This window comes from Amblyomma mixtum, chromosome 4, assembly GCF_055824585.1.
Source record: "Amblyomma mixtum isolate Tamu chromosome 4, ASM5582458v1, whole genome shotgun sequence".
Lineage (NCBI taxonomy): Eukaryota > Metazoa > Arthropoda > Arachnida > Ixodida > Ixodidae > Amblyomma > Amblyomma mixtum.
This window is the reverse complement of record NC_143015.1, coordinates 150,184,275-150,203,877: the sequence shown is the minus strand read 5'-3', so window position 1 is coordinate 150,203,877 and position 19,603 is coordinate 150,184,275. Positions and strand designations below refer to the sequence as shown.

Below are 19,603 nucleotides of genomic sequence, written 5' to 3'. Positions count from 1 at the left end.
AATGGTGGTGTTGTTCTTAATATGTATTAATGGCATTGCGAAGGTGCAAGTCTGTTGGGTGGTCCTAGCATTAGTATTAAGGCGAAAGCCTTTAATGGCTCCTACTGTCGTTTGTTAACAAAGCATGTCACACGAGTTTAACTCGGGCTCTAAAAAAGATAGAAGAAAACCAATGGTTGCTTCAGATAGAGGAGGAAACAATGAACCTAGAAGCCAAGTTTCATGACTGTAGGTTAATTAGTTAATTAATTATAGGCAAAAATGTCGAAATTGCATCGAAATAGCGGATGTCGATATAGCCACGGGAACGGTGCGACGTCACATCCATCGGAAGTTGTCACGGCATAGTGAAAGAATGGTCGGAAAAATGTTGGATTTGTGTGAAATTAGAGGGAGAAATGTGTAATTAAGCGTAATTAACACTTAAGACCCCCAAAAGATGTATAATTTTGGTATTGATATAGCCACGGGAACGGTGTGTCGTCACATCCAGCGGAAGTCGTCACGGCATAGTGTCCTCGGCTTTCGTCTCTTAACACTTTAGTTTCCAAAGTGTCCACGTAGTTTTTGAGCCAGGTGTTAGCCTGTTTGTGAAGACTGCGTCGTCCACGCGCAAGCGGTTGGTACGGTATCGGCGTGGTTTGGATTCTGATCCAATTTGTCGACCGGCAGGGGTGCTGGAGGAGGCCGAGTTCTACAACATAGCGGAGCTGGTCAAGCTGGTCAAGCGGCTCATTCAGGAGCGGCAGCAGAACCATCGGGCGCGGGACGCCCGCAAGCATGTCTACCGCGTGCTCCAGTGCCACGAGGATGAGCTCACCCAGATGGTGTCCACCATGTCCGATGGGTGGCGCTTCGAGCAGGTGAGCGTCCCCTTCTACCTCCGTTTAGTTACAGTCAAGCCCACTTATAACAATATTCAAGCGCCATGGAAATACCATTGTTATAGCCAATAATTCTTATAACAGGGTTGTGCCAAAAAAAAGAAAAGATGACAAACTTCCCCGCATTTATTGACAGTAAATATCCGGAGTGGTTTGATTGTTCTAATGCCTGTAAAAGCTCGTTAATTCGAACTTCAGGGAACCGGAACAATGTTCACCGTTCACCGATGACCAAAGCACCGCCATCACTGCGCCACCAGGAGTTTCGCGCACCTCCGCGTCACAGGAATCAAGCCGGCTTTCTGGAAGTGATTCTTACGGGAAATTCAAGAAGCATGCAGAACTAAGGGTGCGGTGACAGCTGAGAAGAGAAAAACCGCGCTGGCTGCACGCACGCGCATTGCACTGACTGATTGGGGGTACGCATGGCGCGCGTAGCCAATGCAGCAATGCAGCAGCTCTCCTGACGCGATGACGCCTGCCTCTTTTGCTTTCGTGGCGTTGCTGCGCCAGCTTAGTCCATTGGTCGGCCCCACATGTGCGCACTTTTGTGTTGTAAGCATGGTTTTGCTGGTGTGGTTGTAGCATTCCCTTTTTTTTTTTTTTTTCTATAACGGTTGACGCTCAATTACCAGATTTAATTGTTATAACCAATAATGTGCCTTGACAGCATTGCTATAAGCAGTTTATTTTACCATAGAACACATAGCAAAGCTGATGGTGCCATGACTGACCATTGTTATATCCGATATATTGTTATAACCAGTATTGTTATAAGTGGGCTTGACTGTATTATTATATTTACTATTTATCAGATACTGCCAACTGCCTCTTGGCAGTCAAAGCAGGAGTGGATACATTGTTCTTGAACAATTGCTTAGTTGAGTTTAAGAGCGGCAAAGAAAGAAAACGTGCTATATTAACAATCAGCCACGAAGGAATGTGCACAATCAAAAAATAGAAAAAGGAAAGAAGGAATACACTTCCAAAGGCGGACGGCAAAGCAAGAAGCGTTGTAAAGAAATACTTGCTGCATCATAGATAAGGTGACACGGCCGTAACAAAAGATTCAACAGACCTAGTTAGGCCGAGTTCATTTGTATCTTGTTTGGGTGATGAAAGCAGTCTGATGGCCTGAATAAGAATGTACTGAACGGCCAAAGAGAGTTCTTTTCAAGGGCACGTGTTTATTGTTTTAGAAGATGGTGTAATTTTTTTCTTTTATTTCTTCACTAGAGGTCCCTAGGGAATAGCACCAGTATGTGAGCTTATTGCCAAGGGGCTTTTTCACCGTACATGCTCTAGTTTTACTGTGCCTGTTGGTTCTTCACCTCACTCAGTGCCATGTCCACATGGTTTGCTCTGTCCATCTTTTTGAGATTTTTGTGCGATTCATTTCCACTCTTCTGCTCATTGCCATTAGCCTGGCAGAAGCTTAGTTAGCCAGCATGAATTCCACATGTTATGAAAGCAGCTCGTTAGACATAGTTTAGGTTTACTAGTGGCAATGTGATTGTATGTGCTTGCTGAATTGGATGCAATGAAATGTAAGACATTGTTCATGAGAACCATGTAGGAAGTTCATATTAAACAAACTTCTTAGTTAATTGGAGATTTTATTAACACATCTTTGTCTCTGGATGCAATCACTTATGAGGCTAGACCACACTCTTCTGGTGCAAGAGTATTTTACTTTTGGCAGCACTTTTTGACGCATTTAATTGCAAGATGGGGTGTGTTGTGTTGGCCCTCCGTAGTGGTTCAGTGAGTGTGGAATTCTGTTGCTTCATGCACGGTTTGCTACTTTGATACCAAACCATCATTCAGTGGGGGCCAAAAGCAAAACTGCCTGTTTGCTTCTGTGCCCTCAAAATCCATCTGAAGCCTAACAGTATCTCACGTAGCCCATATGAAAGCACTGGAGTGTTGAGATTTATTGAGTGCAATGCTCACGTTGCAGTGGTTAGTGTTTGATCCATATTCACTTTGCTAATCCTCTCGCCATTGTCTCGCCTCCTTGCAGCTGATCAACATCGGTTCGTCATACAACTACGGCAACGATGATCATGCTGAGTTCCTCTGTGTGGTGTCTAGGGAGTACCCCAGCTCCTCGTCACACACGACAGACCGTGAGTTCGAGCCGACTGACCGGGCCCAGGTAGGGTTGCATTGATGTTCTGTTTCATAATTGCTGTATGCACGAGAGTTCACTACTAGTTACGTACCTGCAAAGGCAGTGTAACCGCTCTTTTACAGTTACAATTAAAGTTTTTAATAAACAGCTCGTTACATCTTCAGCTAGTGCGTGTGTTGAGCATAAAAGAGAGGTGTTACAAACTGCAGATCTTCTCTTTCGATAGAGCTGCTCAAGATTCTCATGTGAAGCTGACGCAAAAGTAAGCATAGAATGCCATCACAAAAACTGAACTTTTCAGTCGCTCTGTGGGGCAGCAAGTAGCCTCCCGAGTGTCGGTGACCATTCTTGGCACCATTTAAGGGGGGACCCTGGTCTTGAAAAGAAAATTTTATTAGTTTAGTCATAGTTATGAAACTTTCAGGGCACATGTATTTTTGTGCGCTGATTCTACATATGTCATTTAATTTCGTGTAAAACAATTCCTTGAGCACTTATGCACTTTTTATGCAAGTATTTTGCGGAGAGTTTTGAAGAAAATTTGCTGCAGGAAACTCGCTGAAATGTATGCCATTGGGTTCTCTTGACACCAAGGAATGCAATAAGGGTAAAATTATCATCCTGGCTCTCACAGAACTTGAGTAATAGGGTACTGAAGCTGCCACTTCACACACAGGAGTACACATTTTCTTTCTCATTTCTCAAGCGACAACTTCAAAACTCTATAACTTAAGTTCTATGATAGGCAGGAAGACAATTTCACCCTTATTGTATTTTTTGGTGTCAAGAGAACCCAATGACATACATTTCAGCGTGTTTCCTGCAGCAAATTTTCTTCAAAACTCTCCACAAAATACTAGCATAAAAAGTGCATAAGTGCTCAAGGATTTGTTTTACATGAAATTAAACACCATATTTAGAATCAGCACACAAAAATACATAAGCCCTGAAGATTTCGTAACTGTGACTTCATTAATAAAAATTTTTTTTTTCAAGACCAGTGTCCCCCCTTAAGCTAACCAGCATCTTGCTCGCGAAGGTGTCAGAGAATGTCGAAAAGTATGCCAGGTACTGGGTGAAGCACCGAGAGCGCCTTTTCACATGTTACAGTAACGTCAAGCTCTCTGGGCATCCATGGAGGATTAGTGCCATTCAGTGCTGATGGTAAATGTACTTGTCAAACTTTACCTGCTGCAGATGGATGAGTGAGCGTGTGGGGGCATGCAAACCCCTGTCCCCACACCCTACACCTGGTCACTGCACTCCTACACTCTCAGTGTAAGAGATTCACTGGAGCTTGCCTGGAGTGCTAACATGAGTGTAGGGGCATAAACATGATGGACATCCCACACCTGTACCTGGCATGACCATTTTTCACCACCATAGCTATCCCTGAAATTTGCATCAGTGCCTACGGGTGAACACCTATTCTTCTAGTGCAACAACTGGGAAGCATCGACTAAGTGCTGCCCTATACTGGGCTGCTTGCATTGTCTACTCATGTTGATCACTTCAAGCATTTCTCAATTGCAGTTAGCATCTCGTGCTAGCTGTCGAAAGCACGCTCGCCTTTGTTTAATTCATAAAATAATGTACAGGGTCCGTCAAAAGTTCCCAGGCCACATGGTCCGCTTTTCATTGATATATCCTGGCACTTAAGATTCTGATAGAGCTATCGAGGTTCTCAGATGGTGGAATGATCCTTCTTCTATTCTCTACAGATATTTTGAGCTTCGAGGGTATCTCAACAGCCCGACTATGCTGCTCAAAAGCAAACCCTGTGGCCTTGGAACTTTTGACGGACCCTGTACCATAACCCCAGACTGCGCAGCAATCTTATACTCCCTCCGTCATATGTTTCATTACGAGTTGATCATGTGTATGAAATCGGTATTTCTTTCTTTGAAACAAAATGCGTACCAGAGTTTTTCCTTGCACATACAGCAAAGGACTATAACCACCTTCCTGGAAGTTCAGCCTCCGTCATGAATCATGAGTGTTTTTCTTCCGACTTAGCTACCATTGTATAATTAGAACTGAAACGCCCTGTACTCAACCACTGTAAACAACCACTTCCCTCATCAATGCCTTCGGGCCTTCAAATCAAATCAATTTATTTAGCATTTCTTTCAATACAGAAATAAATGCAAGGATAAGAACAAAAAGCTGCTTCTCGAGCAGCTTGACAACGGTTCTTACCCCTTGTTTTCTCTTGGCAACGGATAACAGCAGAAATAATACAAAGCTGCGATTAAAATTGTACGAAGATAAGAGCATGCAGTATACATAGAAACTGTAAACACAAAATATATAGTAAACACAAAATACATAATATACATAGTAATTCCAAACACAAAATGCTGCATATTAGTAAAAAGTAATAATACTGGTTCAATGTAACTGATAGACATGGATTCAGTAAGACGAATACTAATACTTAATCACCAATATTTTGCACACTGAAGAACATCTAACGGCGAAATTGATATATGGCTATACAGGACTAAAAACATTTCCTGCTACATTTGCAGGCATAGAAGCACAGACCACAGTTTTACCACACACAGTGTAATGCAGCCACCATTATAAATACGTGCACAAAAGGCTGCAATAATAAAACAAGATTTCAAAACATTGACGTTACCTCCCTAAATTGTGAGTGAACAAACACTTAAGGTGTTGTTTCGATAGTGTGTGGATGTCCGTGTTTGAATTATGATAGTTGTTAAGTAAAGTAGGCATAATGTATTGTAGTCTGTTGTGACCATGATTCGTGCGGGAAAACGGCACCAACCATACTTCTCTTGTTCTTATATTGTACGGCACCTCGGGTGGTTTTGTTAAATTGCATAATCGTAGAAAAGGCATCCGATTAAATTTCAGGGAATATTTGTATTTTAATAGGGCATTCAGCTCGTACATATGTGTCACAGGAACAACACCAAGTAAGGGGAACAGGTCACTTGTGTGAGCGTCGTATGGAAGGAACATCTGCTTTGTGACGGAGAGCTCTTTTTTGTAAAAGAAGGAGTTTGTTGATGTTCGTTAGTGATGTAGTTCCCCATACAAGATTACAATAGTTTAGGTGAGGATTGAAAATAGCATTATAAAGTAGCAGCTTTATTTTGAGTGGAAGAACTTGTCTGAATCGGCAATTATTTTACCCTTGAGGGTAAAATAAATGAAATGAAAAATGAAATGAAATTCCTTTCATTGCAGCTCATTCAGCAGAAGGCTGCCCGCATGTGAAGCACCCTGCAAGAAGGAGGAGCAGCAACGGGCGCTCCCTTCTTTTTCACCCCTGCGGCGAAACTGTGTTCTGGCACCGTTTGGCACACAGTTCCCGGCCTTTGCCACGCCGCTGTTCATGCACTGGAGAGCAGCGTGGTCGGTCTGCAAGATAACAACGTCACGACGACGTCCATGCCACTGCGGCCGTCGTCACACCTCGGGACATGCCGCGAAGGGTCTTTCCGTGACCTGTTTTGTACGAAGACTCACCGCCACCCTCACCCCTGCGCGCAGACGAGTTTTTCTCATCGGCTTTGGCGTTAATACTACTACTCCCCCCCCCGTGCGGACTTAAGCATGCGCGGCACTCTACGGACTACCCCTGTTCCCCCCTCCTCCTCCTCACCGGGCCATTCAACGTTCGCTGCCAGAGAGCTTGTACTTAAAGACCACGCGACTGGCACGCCGTGCCTGGGACAACAGGTGAACCACTGTCAGTGACCGATGCGTTTCTAAGGCACCGTGTGAAATGGCTGTTGTGTGGGGAACTGCGTTTTGTGTTGTTTTGAGTTCAGTGCCGTGATAAGGAGAGAGCATGCCAGGCTTTTCTAGAGCAAGCGACAGGCGTGTGGCTATTGAAAAAGCTGGAAGAGGAGAAAAGAAACATCTTTGCTTAATGCATTTTCGAAGCTTGAAGGTCTTGAGCACTTTTAAATGTGAAGGATGTGGGCACAGGAACGTTGACTGCACAAAAGTAGTTTGTTTTCGTCCCTGTGTCCGTGTCCTTAGCGTTCGGCATTGTGCTTGCTCATCAAGCTTCAAATGTCACACACTGTCTAGCCTGCTTTTGAATGTTGTTAGGTGTTCAGTATGCAATGCTTGCATCTGTTACATCAGCAGAAAGAATGGGATACAGGTTTTTTTCTAGGATGTAAGCTGATGCCGTGCAGAGTCTATGACAGGCCGGGCTTACATCATATAAATAAACTAGTATTGGCTTTTTTATTTGCCAGTGTAACAGTGTCTTTTTGGCTTACACCTGTCATATGCTTTGTGCATGCAAGTGCTGTTCATTGAAGTGTAGCAATTAAGGTTAGTACCAGGCGTTGCATTTGTTGCACTTGCTCTTGCTACTCGCTTGCTTGAGACAAGCCTGGCATTGGGTTGAGCACAGTGGTGTGGATGAAATATCAATGTGTGATGTTCACTGAAGCTTACGTCAGCATAGTTGTTGTACTACGTCTTCTTTTGTTTGCAGTCTGGTGGTAATTTCTTGCGTTGCCGTCTTACCGTCATTTTCTTGAGTTTCTTTTGATGATGCATTCAAGCAAATGTGGGGACAGTCTGTAGCCTTTTCTGTATTTTTTTTTTTCTCGAAACTGTGGAAACCCTGTTAGTGATATTAACAAAGATGCAATATTGCTGCATACAGTGTTTGCCACTGTAGTGCTTACCGCTACTATGCCACTAGTGGATAGAAATTATTATGTTAGTAGTTCATGCTCTGTCCTGAAATTTTTTTAGTGTGCTTTGAACTGAAAGCAAGTTTTTTGTGGAATTTTCTCGTTATACATGTTATTATGGCTGTTATTTTCAAGCAGAAAGTGTCGATGAATATGCAGAGAGTAGTCTGGAGGTGGAGAGTTTTAAAGGGGCAGCCACCGTGCTTTTGTGATTCACTTTGAGATTTTGTGACCATTGATTTTTGAAAAGAGTTGGCAAGCATAACTTTTGTCTTATTACCTGATTTTCAGTGCAGTGAGAATCCCCATAAGGAATCTATCCCAACGCAACTACAGTGTAGAGACATTGATGGTGCATTACGTGTTTCTGTACTAGCTGGAAAACGTTGGCTATGAACACTGCTTAGACAGGTCAGTCCGTGATGGAACGAGTGTTTTTGTGAGAAGTCAAACCCTGTTTATGGTGTTGCATTGCAGACACTGCTCTGCATGACAGAAGCATCGCCTTGCTACAGCTACACTCCATACTTTGTCAGTTTTCCGTAAAGTGTGGTGAATTTCAAGGATACGTTCAGGACGTCAAGGATGGACGTTGTAAAAGTCTACGCTTGCAGCAGCCTCGAGCTCCTGTCGTTTTTTTTCCCCTGTCTCCTGACTAGCTGGGTGACCTTTGGCTTGACTTGGGTGACGTGCATTCCACCGATCACCAACCGATCACCAGCCGCGTGCCTGGGCCCACAGTTTGTAGAGTGCGTGCGCGTTCTCCGTTTTTCTACGCCTCTCGGTATACGCGGCATGGGAAGCCCTCTTGTGCACGTTTCTGGAAGCACTACTGCTGCTGTCACTGTGTGCTGTCAAGGCCTGTTTTCACACTGAGAATGTTTTTGTAGCGAGCACATTTACTACATTGTATGCGAGTGATCATAGTGGTTACTTAATGTCATGTGCATCGTTCCTTCACCATTGTCCGGCCATGTTTGTGTAATTGTTTTCGGTGTTGCATTGAGTGGCTGTGGCAGGAATGTTGTTGACAGTGTAGCTTTCTCAGCATCTTTGATGGGCCAGATCCCGTCATCCATTTTGATTGGCGGCAGAGTTTGCAAGTTGTTCCACTAGGTGTGGCTTGCCTTAGTTTTGATTTCTTAGACCTGCCTGATGTGTCTGTGGTTGTCTAGCCACCTAAGTAAGCATGATTACCACCGATAAGTCATAGACTGGCATTTGTACTGCTTGGTACCGTAACATACAGAGACTCGCATCACTGTCTGCGGGACAGAAGAACTGCTATTCATAGGACCTGCTAGCGTAGTTTCGCTGCTGGAGAGACGACGTGCACTTTGCCCAAAGAACTGCCAGCGCAGACGCGTAGTCAGTTTGTTAAGGTAAGCTATTTCCCACCCCCGTTGGTCTTTCTTTCTTTGTTCAGCTTCACAGCGCATCATCTTCAGAGTGTCTGCAAACTGCTGCATTTCTTCTTGTTTCTTGCGTGGTCACTGAAATTGATAGTGTGTCATGTTGCAAGTGAGACTCAGTTGGGAAACTGATTGGTTAGTGTAGTTTGTGGTCACCAACACAATGCTAATTCTTTCCCACTTGCCAAGGCTGGCATCCATTCTTGTTATTTGCTTGCATTTATACTAGTTCATTTTGCTGTGCTTGTCACAGAGTGGATGATTCTGTCTTTGCTTTAAACTGTTTTGAGAAGAAATAGCAAAGTAGCGGTTGTTTAGCTGAACAACATGACACATTTTGCTGTTGCCCATTCCATGTGAGGACATAAAAATATGGCGAGGGTGGTTTTTGCAGATCACAGTTGAGTTGTGGCATCTCCCTTCCTGTATGTGCTGTAGAACTCTTTGTAAGACAGCACCTTTCCTTTGGGTGTCCTGAACAGACACGACTTAACACCAGACAGCCAGTTAGCCATGTACGGGGTGTGCTGTAATTACTGCAGTGTACTTTGTGCACTCACTGACACTGTGCTTATTGAGATTTCTGTCCGTGCTTTTCCTACATTTCCCACCAACTGAACGTATGTCAAGTTGTAAAGCTGATTTGACTGTTTTTCAATGCGTGCATTCCTTTGCTTGGTTCCCCAGTTCTGATTTGATGAAAATTATAAGTGGAGTCACTCCTAAATGAGAAGTTTTGGCAAAGTGAAAAAAAGCCAGAATAAAACACGTAAGATTCTCATGTAGTGGACATTAAAGGGTTTTTTTTTTAGCAGACTTATCAGGTCGCAGTGAAGCACAGCTTTGGATGTCAAAACTGTGATTGACACAGAAGGTGGGAAATTTGGAGGAGAATCTGGGGATTGTGGTTTCAAGCAGAATGGGCAAGTGTTATCGAAGTGTGCTGTCTGCTGGATTTGCGTGGCCTGCACACATTCACTCGGAGGGAAAAAAAAAACGATCTCCTGATATTGTCTGTCTGTTAGAACACAGCACTTGAAAGAATCTAGATGAAAAGCATGAAATTCTCATTTTTTGTGAGAAAACAGGTGGTTGCAAAAAAGTATGAAGAGAATATTTGGACAGAATAAAATTTAAATCCTGGGTTTCATAGCCTTGCTCGGCTATCAGTGATCATTTGTGATCGGTAACCTCATCTTTTCCACTTCCCAATTTAGAAAAAACCGGGGCTTATATCTGAGTAAGTTTGCCTCGGGGGTGAAGGCGGCACCTTTGGCAAATGTATTTATTAAATAGCCTCCACAGCTGCTGCCCTGTATTCTGGAGTTTGCAAAATCTTATGTGCATTTGATATCTTGCACTGTCAGGGAGATGAGTCATTAGGTGGAACACAGATTGTTTCCAATTCTCCTGCATTTCAGGGACTATTACTTATGGTTCTGGCAGTCTGAACCAGAAAAATGCAAACTACTTTTACTAGAAGTAATTATTTCAAATGTCCATGACTCATCGGTATTTGCTGCAGTCTGTGTCAGGCATGATAGCTTCGTTTCGTGTAACTCTTTTGTTCCTTTTTTTGCTGAAAACTAGTGAAGCGCTGAAGAACAGTGGGCTTTGATCTTCGAACCTTTGTGACATTCCTAGATTGTGACCCTTTAAGGAGTCACTGGGCTGTCCAGGATGTTGTTTGACACTTTGTGCCCATATCCACACACCTGGGAGGTCCGTGTCACATGACTGTCAGCGCGCGCTCTGACCATGTTTGCTTTGCATTTCTGAAACATCACATTAACTAAGGCACCTGTTAGCCTCATTTGTGAAAGGAAGCTGTATGCAGTCTGGACGAGAAACAGCACGATGATGGGACTTACTCTTGAGAGTGCCCCACGCTCTCGCCCTTCAACTTCACATCTTTTGAACTGCAGAAATCTAGCACTAAGTTATAGCCACGTCACTTGTCTACGGGTTGTAGAGCTCTTGGCACGCTGTTTCCTTTCAACGTGTTTCGGCTGTGTGTTCAAACTGCAGCCGTTGCAGTGACGTGTCTCTGTCAGAGTCTCGTTGCTGCACTCTTGTGAACCAAGGGTCGCGACAGGAAGCGCATTGATTAGGAGTAGCTTTGCAGTGGAATTCAGATAATTTAATTGGTGCTTTGATGTATATCAGCAAGAAGTGCAGTCTTGCTAAATTTGAATGCACTGATTTCATTATACTTGCCCCCGTACGTGGCAGCGAGGAGGTGTGGTTTATGTGTCCCTCCAACTGTGAAAGCCAAGCAACACGAAAAAAAATTATCCTTTGTGTTGTTTACCATTCCTCAGAGAGCAAGTTTGTGTGGTTGGTATGTCCTCTAAGGCCTGCTGATAAAAAGCAGAAGTAGAAAAATGTATTCTGTTCATTCTTTGTGGCATGGTTAACTGTGGTTTATAAGACAGCGTCGGTAGAGCCTTTGTGTGGTGACTGCCACCACCTATTCACTGCCTTTGGAACTGGTTTGGACTCCTTGAAACCTTTGTTGGTTTGCCCTAAGTGTTTTTCAATGTGTGTCTGAGATTATGCCATTGGCTTTGCTTGTTCAGAGATCCGTTTCAACTACATGTTACTGTTTGTCCTATTAACTCTGTTGCCTAGGTACAGTGTTGTGCATTCCATATCTGAGAAGTGATGATTCCACGTGCTAACAGACATGGAGCAAGTGATGGGATGACAGGACAGACATTGACTGAACACTCCTTCCTGAGTAATTTCTGCATTGTGTGACACGTGGGAATATGGAATCTTTGCCTTCGTTCAGAAACGGCTATCTTCTTATTGGCCCTAGTCTGGTGCCGAGTTTGTTCCCTTAAAAAGGGCTGGCCATTGCCATGCATTCAGTCTTGCTCTTCCTGTCATCCTTTTACTCATCCCATCATAGCAGTGTAGAGTAGTGAATCCACATGAATGAACAGGCCCAGTTTTTGTACATTGCTGCATTCGCTAGAGTTTTGAAATACAGCTTGTCTGCAGCAAAGCCTGAGCATTGTGAGGCTATCATGAAGTGAACTGGTCGTTCTCACGATGTTTGTACACTGCAAAAATTTGGACAGATTGCCCGAGATGTGCTTTATCGCGCCGAGTTTTTCTGTGTTAGCTGCAATACAAGGAGTCTGCCTTGAGTTGAGTGAAAGCGTTATTTATGGCACCTTGCAGTTCATTCACTGTTTCAGCAACTGTTGCTGAGTTGGCATCTCATTTTGCACGATCACAGATTGCTGACCGGAGGTTGGACACAGAGGTTCGTGCACTCTGCACGGATGCTGCAGCATGTGTACATCCCTGAGACATACGCACACATTGCTGTTCCTCACTGTTTTGTGACTGGGGTTGTAAGTGAGGGGATACCTATGCAGCGTTTGAAAAGACTAGTGTGTGTGTCCTCCCTATGCTGTCGGTTGTGGCGTAGCTTTTCTAGACGAGCCGAAAGGACACTGTGTCACATAGGATTTTGTGAGGTGTTCTGATTGCAGGAGGACTCAACGCCGCACATCAAGAACTGACCACCGGAGTTCGTCGTAGATATGCCACTTTGTGCAGTCTCTTGAATCGAAAAACGTTCTCCCTCTCGGGCCTCACAGCACTTGAAGCTTGGATTGTACTGACAGTGAGGGGATAAACCAGTCATTTTGATCGTATATGTCTCTTCTCATTGCCAAAAGCAAAACACTGTGTTTTAGAGGGCAACTCCTGTGGTTTTTTTGAACATTTTGAGTCCTCCCAGGTAGCACCGAAACATTGCGATAATGTTACATTTTTGTTACGCTCAAATGTTATTTCAATGTCCTTTTTTTCTAATGTTTTTGCAATGTTACATATAAATGTTCAAATAACCTTCCCCAAACATTCATGAAACATGTAAACAACATAAATGCAACATTCTCGAAAATGGTGAAGCAGCCGCGCACAAGCATGCAGGCCTGCCAGTGGTGACGGCACATAACTTACAACACTTTGCAAGAACCAACAACAAGGGCGACACCTTCTCCACTACACTACAGCACAGCAACTCGTATTCACTCACCTCCAAACGGATGTCATGCCGCCGAGCCGAGCTTATATACTCACTACTGCGGGATGTCCCGTGAGTGACAGTTGTGAATGGGCAGTAACTAAAGTTTTGCGACAAAATAATGGGGCTCTTCATGTAATCTACGGCGAGTACTATCTAAGAGATGTGGTTACAAGGTACTGTTAGTTGAAAAACATCTTTACTCTAAGAACAGTGAGAAAATGTCTGGAAATTCGTGCTCGAAATATATTTGCAATGTTGTTTTATAGTTGCAACTCAAACATTATAATAAAATTTAGAAGATTATATTAAAACAACGTTCGTTTAGAATGTGAAAGTAACGTTTCCTATGTAACTTATAACGTTATATGTTAACTTTTAATGTTAATGTAAAGTTACTATGCAACATCTAGCTACTCCAGCTTACATAACATTTTTATAACACTATTCTAATGTCCGGTGCTACATGGGCTGTCTCTCCGGTATAAAGTTTTTCAAAATGCTGAATGAAGTATTTTAAAACAGCATAAAACAAACCGAAACTGGGTTCCAGCCTAACAGTGACGTCACGACAGACTGGCTCATTATTTGTCTAAAGTTACAAAAAAAAAAAACAAGCTCAAAAGTTTGTCCATGTCCGTCACCAAACGCAGAGCGATTATCGGCAAGCATGCCAACCTGTGACGCCACACACGCAAGGTTGCCCGTTGTAATCGCCTCAATTGATGGCAAAAAATTGAGAATTATAAAATTCATTTGTGCTGCAACTCGGTGTCGCACAGATGAGAAATTCGGCACAAATGACCAGAATACTGCGAAGAACTTAACCTGAAAGTTTCAGGAAAATCCGTGGAGGGGAAAAAAATAAAACGCCGGAGTTTCCCTTTAAAGGGGCACAGACGGAAAACTGAAGTTGACCTATATGGATTGATTGTTGTGTTCTAAACCGGCTTTTACTGAAAGCCGCGCATTTATAAGCCAGAAAAGGCAAAAAAAAAAATAGACGGGCTTTTCTACCACGCGTCGGTTTTCACGCATCAATGACTTATTTTGCGGATCATCGAGGCCAGAGCACGCAGGCGATCACGGAGTTTCCGTTGTACTGGACATAGCTATCCGCGTCACAGCTCCCATTTCTTCAAAAATACATGTATTTTACGGTCGAGAAAACGCCATTAAAGCCCAACAAAGTTTTCGAAATGCATTGAGAACAAAATTGCGACGGAGTTTGCGTCAGTGACCCTTTGTTGTGATGCATCTGCCTTTCTATGGACCGTTCCAAGAAGGGCTTCCTGGGCGCTGCCATACTGTTCACTGGACTGCAGTGGGCACCTCGCGCTAGCATTGTGGAAGTGGCGGCGGAACCGGTTTCCGGCAGTCGTTTCGACAACATCCTCGCCTGATGGAAACGCACCAGAGCGAAAAATGTGAATGTCTATCTGCAAGTTACTCACGGAATTCCTCCATGCTCACGGAGCACCTGCATGCTTGTACTGTGGAGAGCGTGCGGCAACCTCGTATCATCTCTCTAGTTCCACGAGTAGGTGTTGGTACCGTGCAGGAGTGACTGATCGAGCTAATTGGTAATTCATAGCCAAGTTTTAATGGAAAAACAAATTATAGCGGTTCGACTCTGGCGAACCGAGTTTCGCATAGCAGAAGCTAACGATGTCCATCGGCGACTCAGTGCCACTGGTAGAGGTAGCAGAGACCGATGTGTCGCCGGTGGCTTGTCTTTGTCGCTTCTTTACGCCGTCTCTTGGCAAGTCGCTCTTCTCGTTCTTGTGGAGTCTCCGCAGCTCGTTAAGCCTTGCCAGAGTCATTTTTTCGCTGACGAGCCCTCACGGCGAGCGATGTCTGCTGGATGGTCAGAAGCGGCTTGCCGCAATGTTCGGAGATGTTGTTCCCTATACGTGCGCTCCTGAGCGGACTCTCCTTCCTCCATAGCGTCTAAGTCAAGCGCACAGCTGTGGTTATATACACCCCACACCTGACGTCACAACTGTGAATTGAATCACGTGACACAACGTGATTACCACGTGGCTTTCTTACTGCCTCTGCCGGCAACTTACAAGGCCAAAATTCAATGTCAAAGTACAAGGCTGAAGGTCAAATGCCCTCTAAGTGGACCATCTTGATCTAGAAGGGTTTATAGTGCAAAGACACGGACAAGAGAGACCACACACACAAACGCTATGTGGACCACTCGCTAAGTGGACCACACATGGTTAGGTATATGTGCATCGCAACTCTAGCCATGACTTATCTCAAGGTCGTTTCAAGGTCGTTCGGAGGCTCACGGCGAAATGCGTCCCAGCTGCAGTTTAGTGTAGCTTTCGCTAAAAAACAGCGCAACAAGGCGGGGACATGCTAGAAACCTCACCAGCGAGGTGGTGCTCGTCTGGTCGTGTGCGCCTGGCACGAGCGCAACCTCACAGTTCGTGTGTTCGCAACAGTCCAAAGTATAGTGTTTTCGACATATCTGCGTGCATCCGATGAGTTCTTCGCACGCAGAATTCAAAGCACTCGCTCTCTCTACCTGTAGGTGCGCACACGTACCAATCCAGCGAGTAATATGGTGACGTCATGTTTTAGAATTTCGAAGCAGGTAAGAAAAATCTACGAGCGCCAGCTGTGAGCTTCCATGCTCGCGAGCTCATGAGGGCAGCGCCGGAGATAATGATGTATCGCCATCAGTTGAGACATAATTGTGTTATTGTCTCAAACCTTGCCATATTGAAAGGCATTTTGCGTGTCGTTGTCAAGCAAACAATGCGGTATAGGGGTTTAGCGTAGTTGAACTGACTGGGCATGTGAAAACACATGTTTAGCCTGGTGGACTCATGGTTTTGTTTTGCTAGGTAGTCGGCAAGTATGGCGACGGTATTATTTCGATAGAAGTGAATGATGGTTTATTGGGACGTGGGAAGCGTCGGCGACGAAGGCTCCTGAACAAGTAATCGAAGAAGCATCGAGGTGAGCGGCTGGGTCACAAATAGCACGATGTTGTGCCCGGCAACTCTGCAACATTTTGATCCTCAATTCGACGGGCGGTGCTCGCACTGTGGGGAGGTGTCTGACACTTACCACATGGTGTGGGCCTGCCAGCAGAACCCATCCCTACCCCCTATCCCAAACCCCACCCGAGAGGACTGGGAGGCGACCCTGTCCGGTTGCTGCACCCTCGAGGCCCAAAGGGCCTTAACGCAGCGCGCCCGGGCTGCGGCAAACGCCAATGGGGTACCTGACTAGGCATCCCACCTAGTGGTTGTAAGGGCGTGACCCTTCAAGTCACGACCCCCAACACCTCTCCCTATGGTTTAATAAATGTTTTCACCACCACCCACAAATAGCAGTTCTCCAGCAAGTGAAGGTGTTGATCACGCGCCGACACTACGACGCGAAGATCGAGACGATCGGCTGACGCTCTTGCTGGTAAATTGTTTTTTTAGGAAAGGAAAATGGCGCAGTATCTGTCTCACATATATCGACGGACACCTGAACCGCGCCGTAAGGGAAGGGAGGAAAGTGGGAGTGAAAGAAGAAAGAGAGAAAGAGGTGCCGTAGTGGAGGTTGGTTGGTAACAACTTTATTCATAGTCCTGCAGAGCTTTCGCCGACGGGGCCTTAGGTCTCCCACGTGGGGACGTCGAGGCGCTGCCTCGCCGTCGCCTCGCGGTCCTGCTGGATGGCCCAGAGTTGGTCCCCGAGGGTGGGGCTGCGCAAGGCAGCGGCCAACCGCGGCGGGAGGGTTCCGGAATTAGCACCGTGAAGGTTTTTGTTACAGTCCCAGAGCATGTGAGTTAAAGTGGCTACATTGGCGTGGCAGACCTTGCATATATTTGTCGGGTATGTACCGGGGTAAAGCCTGTGGTATAGTTCCGGGTTGGGGTACGTGAGCGTCTGCAGTTGTCTGAGGGCCACCGCGTGCGCCCTGTCCAGCTTGTCGCTGGGCGGAGGGAAGGTTCGGCGGGCCAGGCAGAGGGCCTTGGTAATTTCGTTGTAGCTGGTCAAGCAGTCTTTGGTGCTATTCCACGGACGACGGTCGCCGGCGCGGTTCGCGAGCTCGCGCGCCTTGGCGTGTGCCGTCTCGTTGCGGTTGCGATACGTCCTCGATACTTCTCTCATGTGCGCCGGGAGCCATTGAATTCTGGTTTGGAATTCTACCTCCTGCTGGACTTGTCGGTTCCTCAGGACTTGGGCCGCTCTCTGTGAGATCCATCCTTTGGCGAAGTTTCTAACCGTCTGACGCGAGTCGCAGAGAACCACGGTGCACGTCGGATCCGTGAGGGCGAGTGCCACCGCCGCTTCCTCCGCCTCTTCTGCGCGTTCGCACGCTACACTTGACGTTATGCGCGTTTTGCCACACGAATCGACGACCGCAACCGCGAATCGCGAGCGTTCTGCGTATTCCGCGGCGTCAACGAACCTTGTCCCCGTATCGTCTCCGTGGCTGTGCAGGAGAGCTCTGGCCCTGGCCACTCTTCTTCCCCGGTTGTGTTCCGGGTGGACGTTTCGTGGAATCGGGTCGACTCTTAGCGTTTGTCTGATCGCGTTCGGAATGGCGACTTTCTGGCCTTGTTGTGCGTGGTAACGGATGCCGAGACTTTCCATGATCTGGCGGCCTGCTGTCGTTCCCGTTAATCTTTCCAGTTGTGAAGTGCGCTGCGCCTCGGCGATTTCGCTAAGCGTGTTGTGAAGTCCGAGCTGGAGCAAGCGATGCGTGCTGGTGAACTCGGGTAGACCCAGTGCTATCTTGTACACCCTGCGAATGAGGACATTGATCTTGGCTTCTTCTCCCTTGTACCAGTTGTGGAATGCCGCAACGTACGCAATATGGCTAATGACGAAAGAGTGTATGAGTCGTGTGAGACTCTCCTCCCTCATTCCGTTTCTTCTGCTAGTGACCCTCTTGAGGATTCGCATGGCGTTAGCTGTCTTGTGCTTTAATTTAGTGATCGTTTCGCCGTTGACGCCGTGGCCTCGATTATCATGCCGAGGACCCTAATTGTGTGTACTATAGGGATGGTTGCTCCGTTTCTCGTACGTAGTCTGATCTCTTCGTACTCGCGCTTTGTCGTTGCCGCATTCCGACCACTCCCGGGTGGTCTGCCCCTCTGCGTGGGGCGGTCGAGTAGGAGTTCCGGCTTTTTCGGCGAACATCGTAAACCCGTACCCTGTAGGTATTCCTCTATTGTCTCGATTGCTAGTTGCAGTGCCGTTTCGATGTGACCGTCGCTGCCTTTGTGCACCCAAAGGGTTATATCGTCGGCGTATATTGTTTGGTTTGGTTAAGGGGGTTTAACGTCCCAAAGCGACTAAGGCTATGAGAGACGCCGTAGTGGAGGGCTCCGGAAATTTCGACCACCTGGGGTTCTTTAACGTGCACTGACATCGCACAGTGTGCCGGACGTCTTTCAATTCTTGTAGCTTTTCTGCTAGGCCGATAATTTCGACCCCCGATCTTTAACGTGCACCAACATTGCACAGCACACGGGCGCCTTTTGCATTTCGCCTCCATCGAAACGCGGCCGACGAGTACTCGGGTTCGAGCCCCACCGCGGCGGCCGCGTACTTGCTTGTAGTCATGCTCCTCTTTGGGCAGAAGCACATAACAAAAATTGTTTCTCAGGTGTTTTTATTCTATGTACAGTGAAATAAAGGTGGTGTTGAAGGAAGGTGAGTAACGTTTTGCTTGCCCTGCGCTCTCTGGTTTCTGCTATCAAAAAAGCCAAGAATTTGATAATGACCGCCGAGATTCGAAAAGCAAACAAATGAAATTTTGGCCTGATTCGTAAACACGAGCGGAGGAAAGGTAGCGTGGACACATGGCATTGTGATAGTACAGACAAAGGCAGGTATGAACTGCGATTTGTTTGAACGAAGGTTGCTTCGTTTGGTTTATGTGCAATATGAAAGCCTAATTTAGTGGCTTACCATTAGTGCAATATCTCTTGAACCAAAAGCTGTGTTGAAAATACAAAGCGAGTGCAAGTAGAGTCCAGCAGAGTATAACACGGAACGAAATATTTTATAGTTTCATGTCGTGCGAAGGGAGTGGGAAAGCTGTGTATCATAAATGAGTGGTTGTGAGGTTTGAGTTGGGCAGGGCACTGAAGATGCCGGCTTCCACAGCCATGCCGTAGAATGCTGACGATGAGTCAGAAAGCAGTGTGGAGACGGAATCGAACTCTCGGACCTTGCCTTCTTCCAGGACAAGTATCCTGAAAAAAAAAAGAAATATACAAAGGTTACTGATTTTATAGGCAGTATTAGCGCGCAGAACTAAATTGAACATTAAGTTCTATGCATGAAGATTTAGAAAAATCTAAAGCCCGATTTGCTTCGTCAAACTAAATGCGAGGTAGGTGCGCTGGCACAATATGCATGGACCCTTTGTACAAGTTCCTTGTGTCGGTTTTACAGATAATGTTA

At 45.8% G+C, this 19,603-nt stretch overlaps 2 protein-coding genes across 2 annotated transcripts in view; one reads left to right on the top strand and one right to left on the bottom strand.

Moving 5' to 3' along the window:
* Nucleotides 1–12,795, top strand: part of inc (BTB/POZ domain-containing protein inc) — a 32,552-nt gene extending 19,757 nt beyond the window's left edge. Inside the window, exons 3-5 of the mRNA XM_089588309.1 lie at nt 673–863; nt 2,908–3,042; nt 6,238–12,795. Of these exons, the coding sequence (XP_089444435.1) occupies nt 673–863; nt 2,908–3,042; nt 6,238–6,267 (356 nt within the window). The 3' untranslated portion in view covers nt 6,268–12,795. The remainder of the gene's footprint in view (nt 1–672; nt 864–2,907; nt 3,043–6,237) is intronic.
* A 6,446-nt stretch (nt 12,796–19,241) lies between these two features.
* Nucleotides 19,242–19,603, bottom strand: part of LOC149348747 (ATP-binding cassette sub-family C member 2-like) — a 64,875-nt gene continuing 64,513 nt past the window's right edge. The window contains exon 26 of the mRNA XM_089588308.1: nt 19,242–19,392. Within this exon, the coding sequence (XP_089444434.1) occupies nt 19,242–19,392 (151 nt within the window). The remainder of the gene's footprint in view (nt 19,393–19,603) is intronic.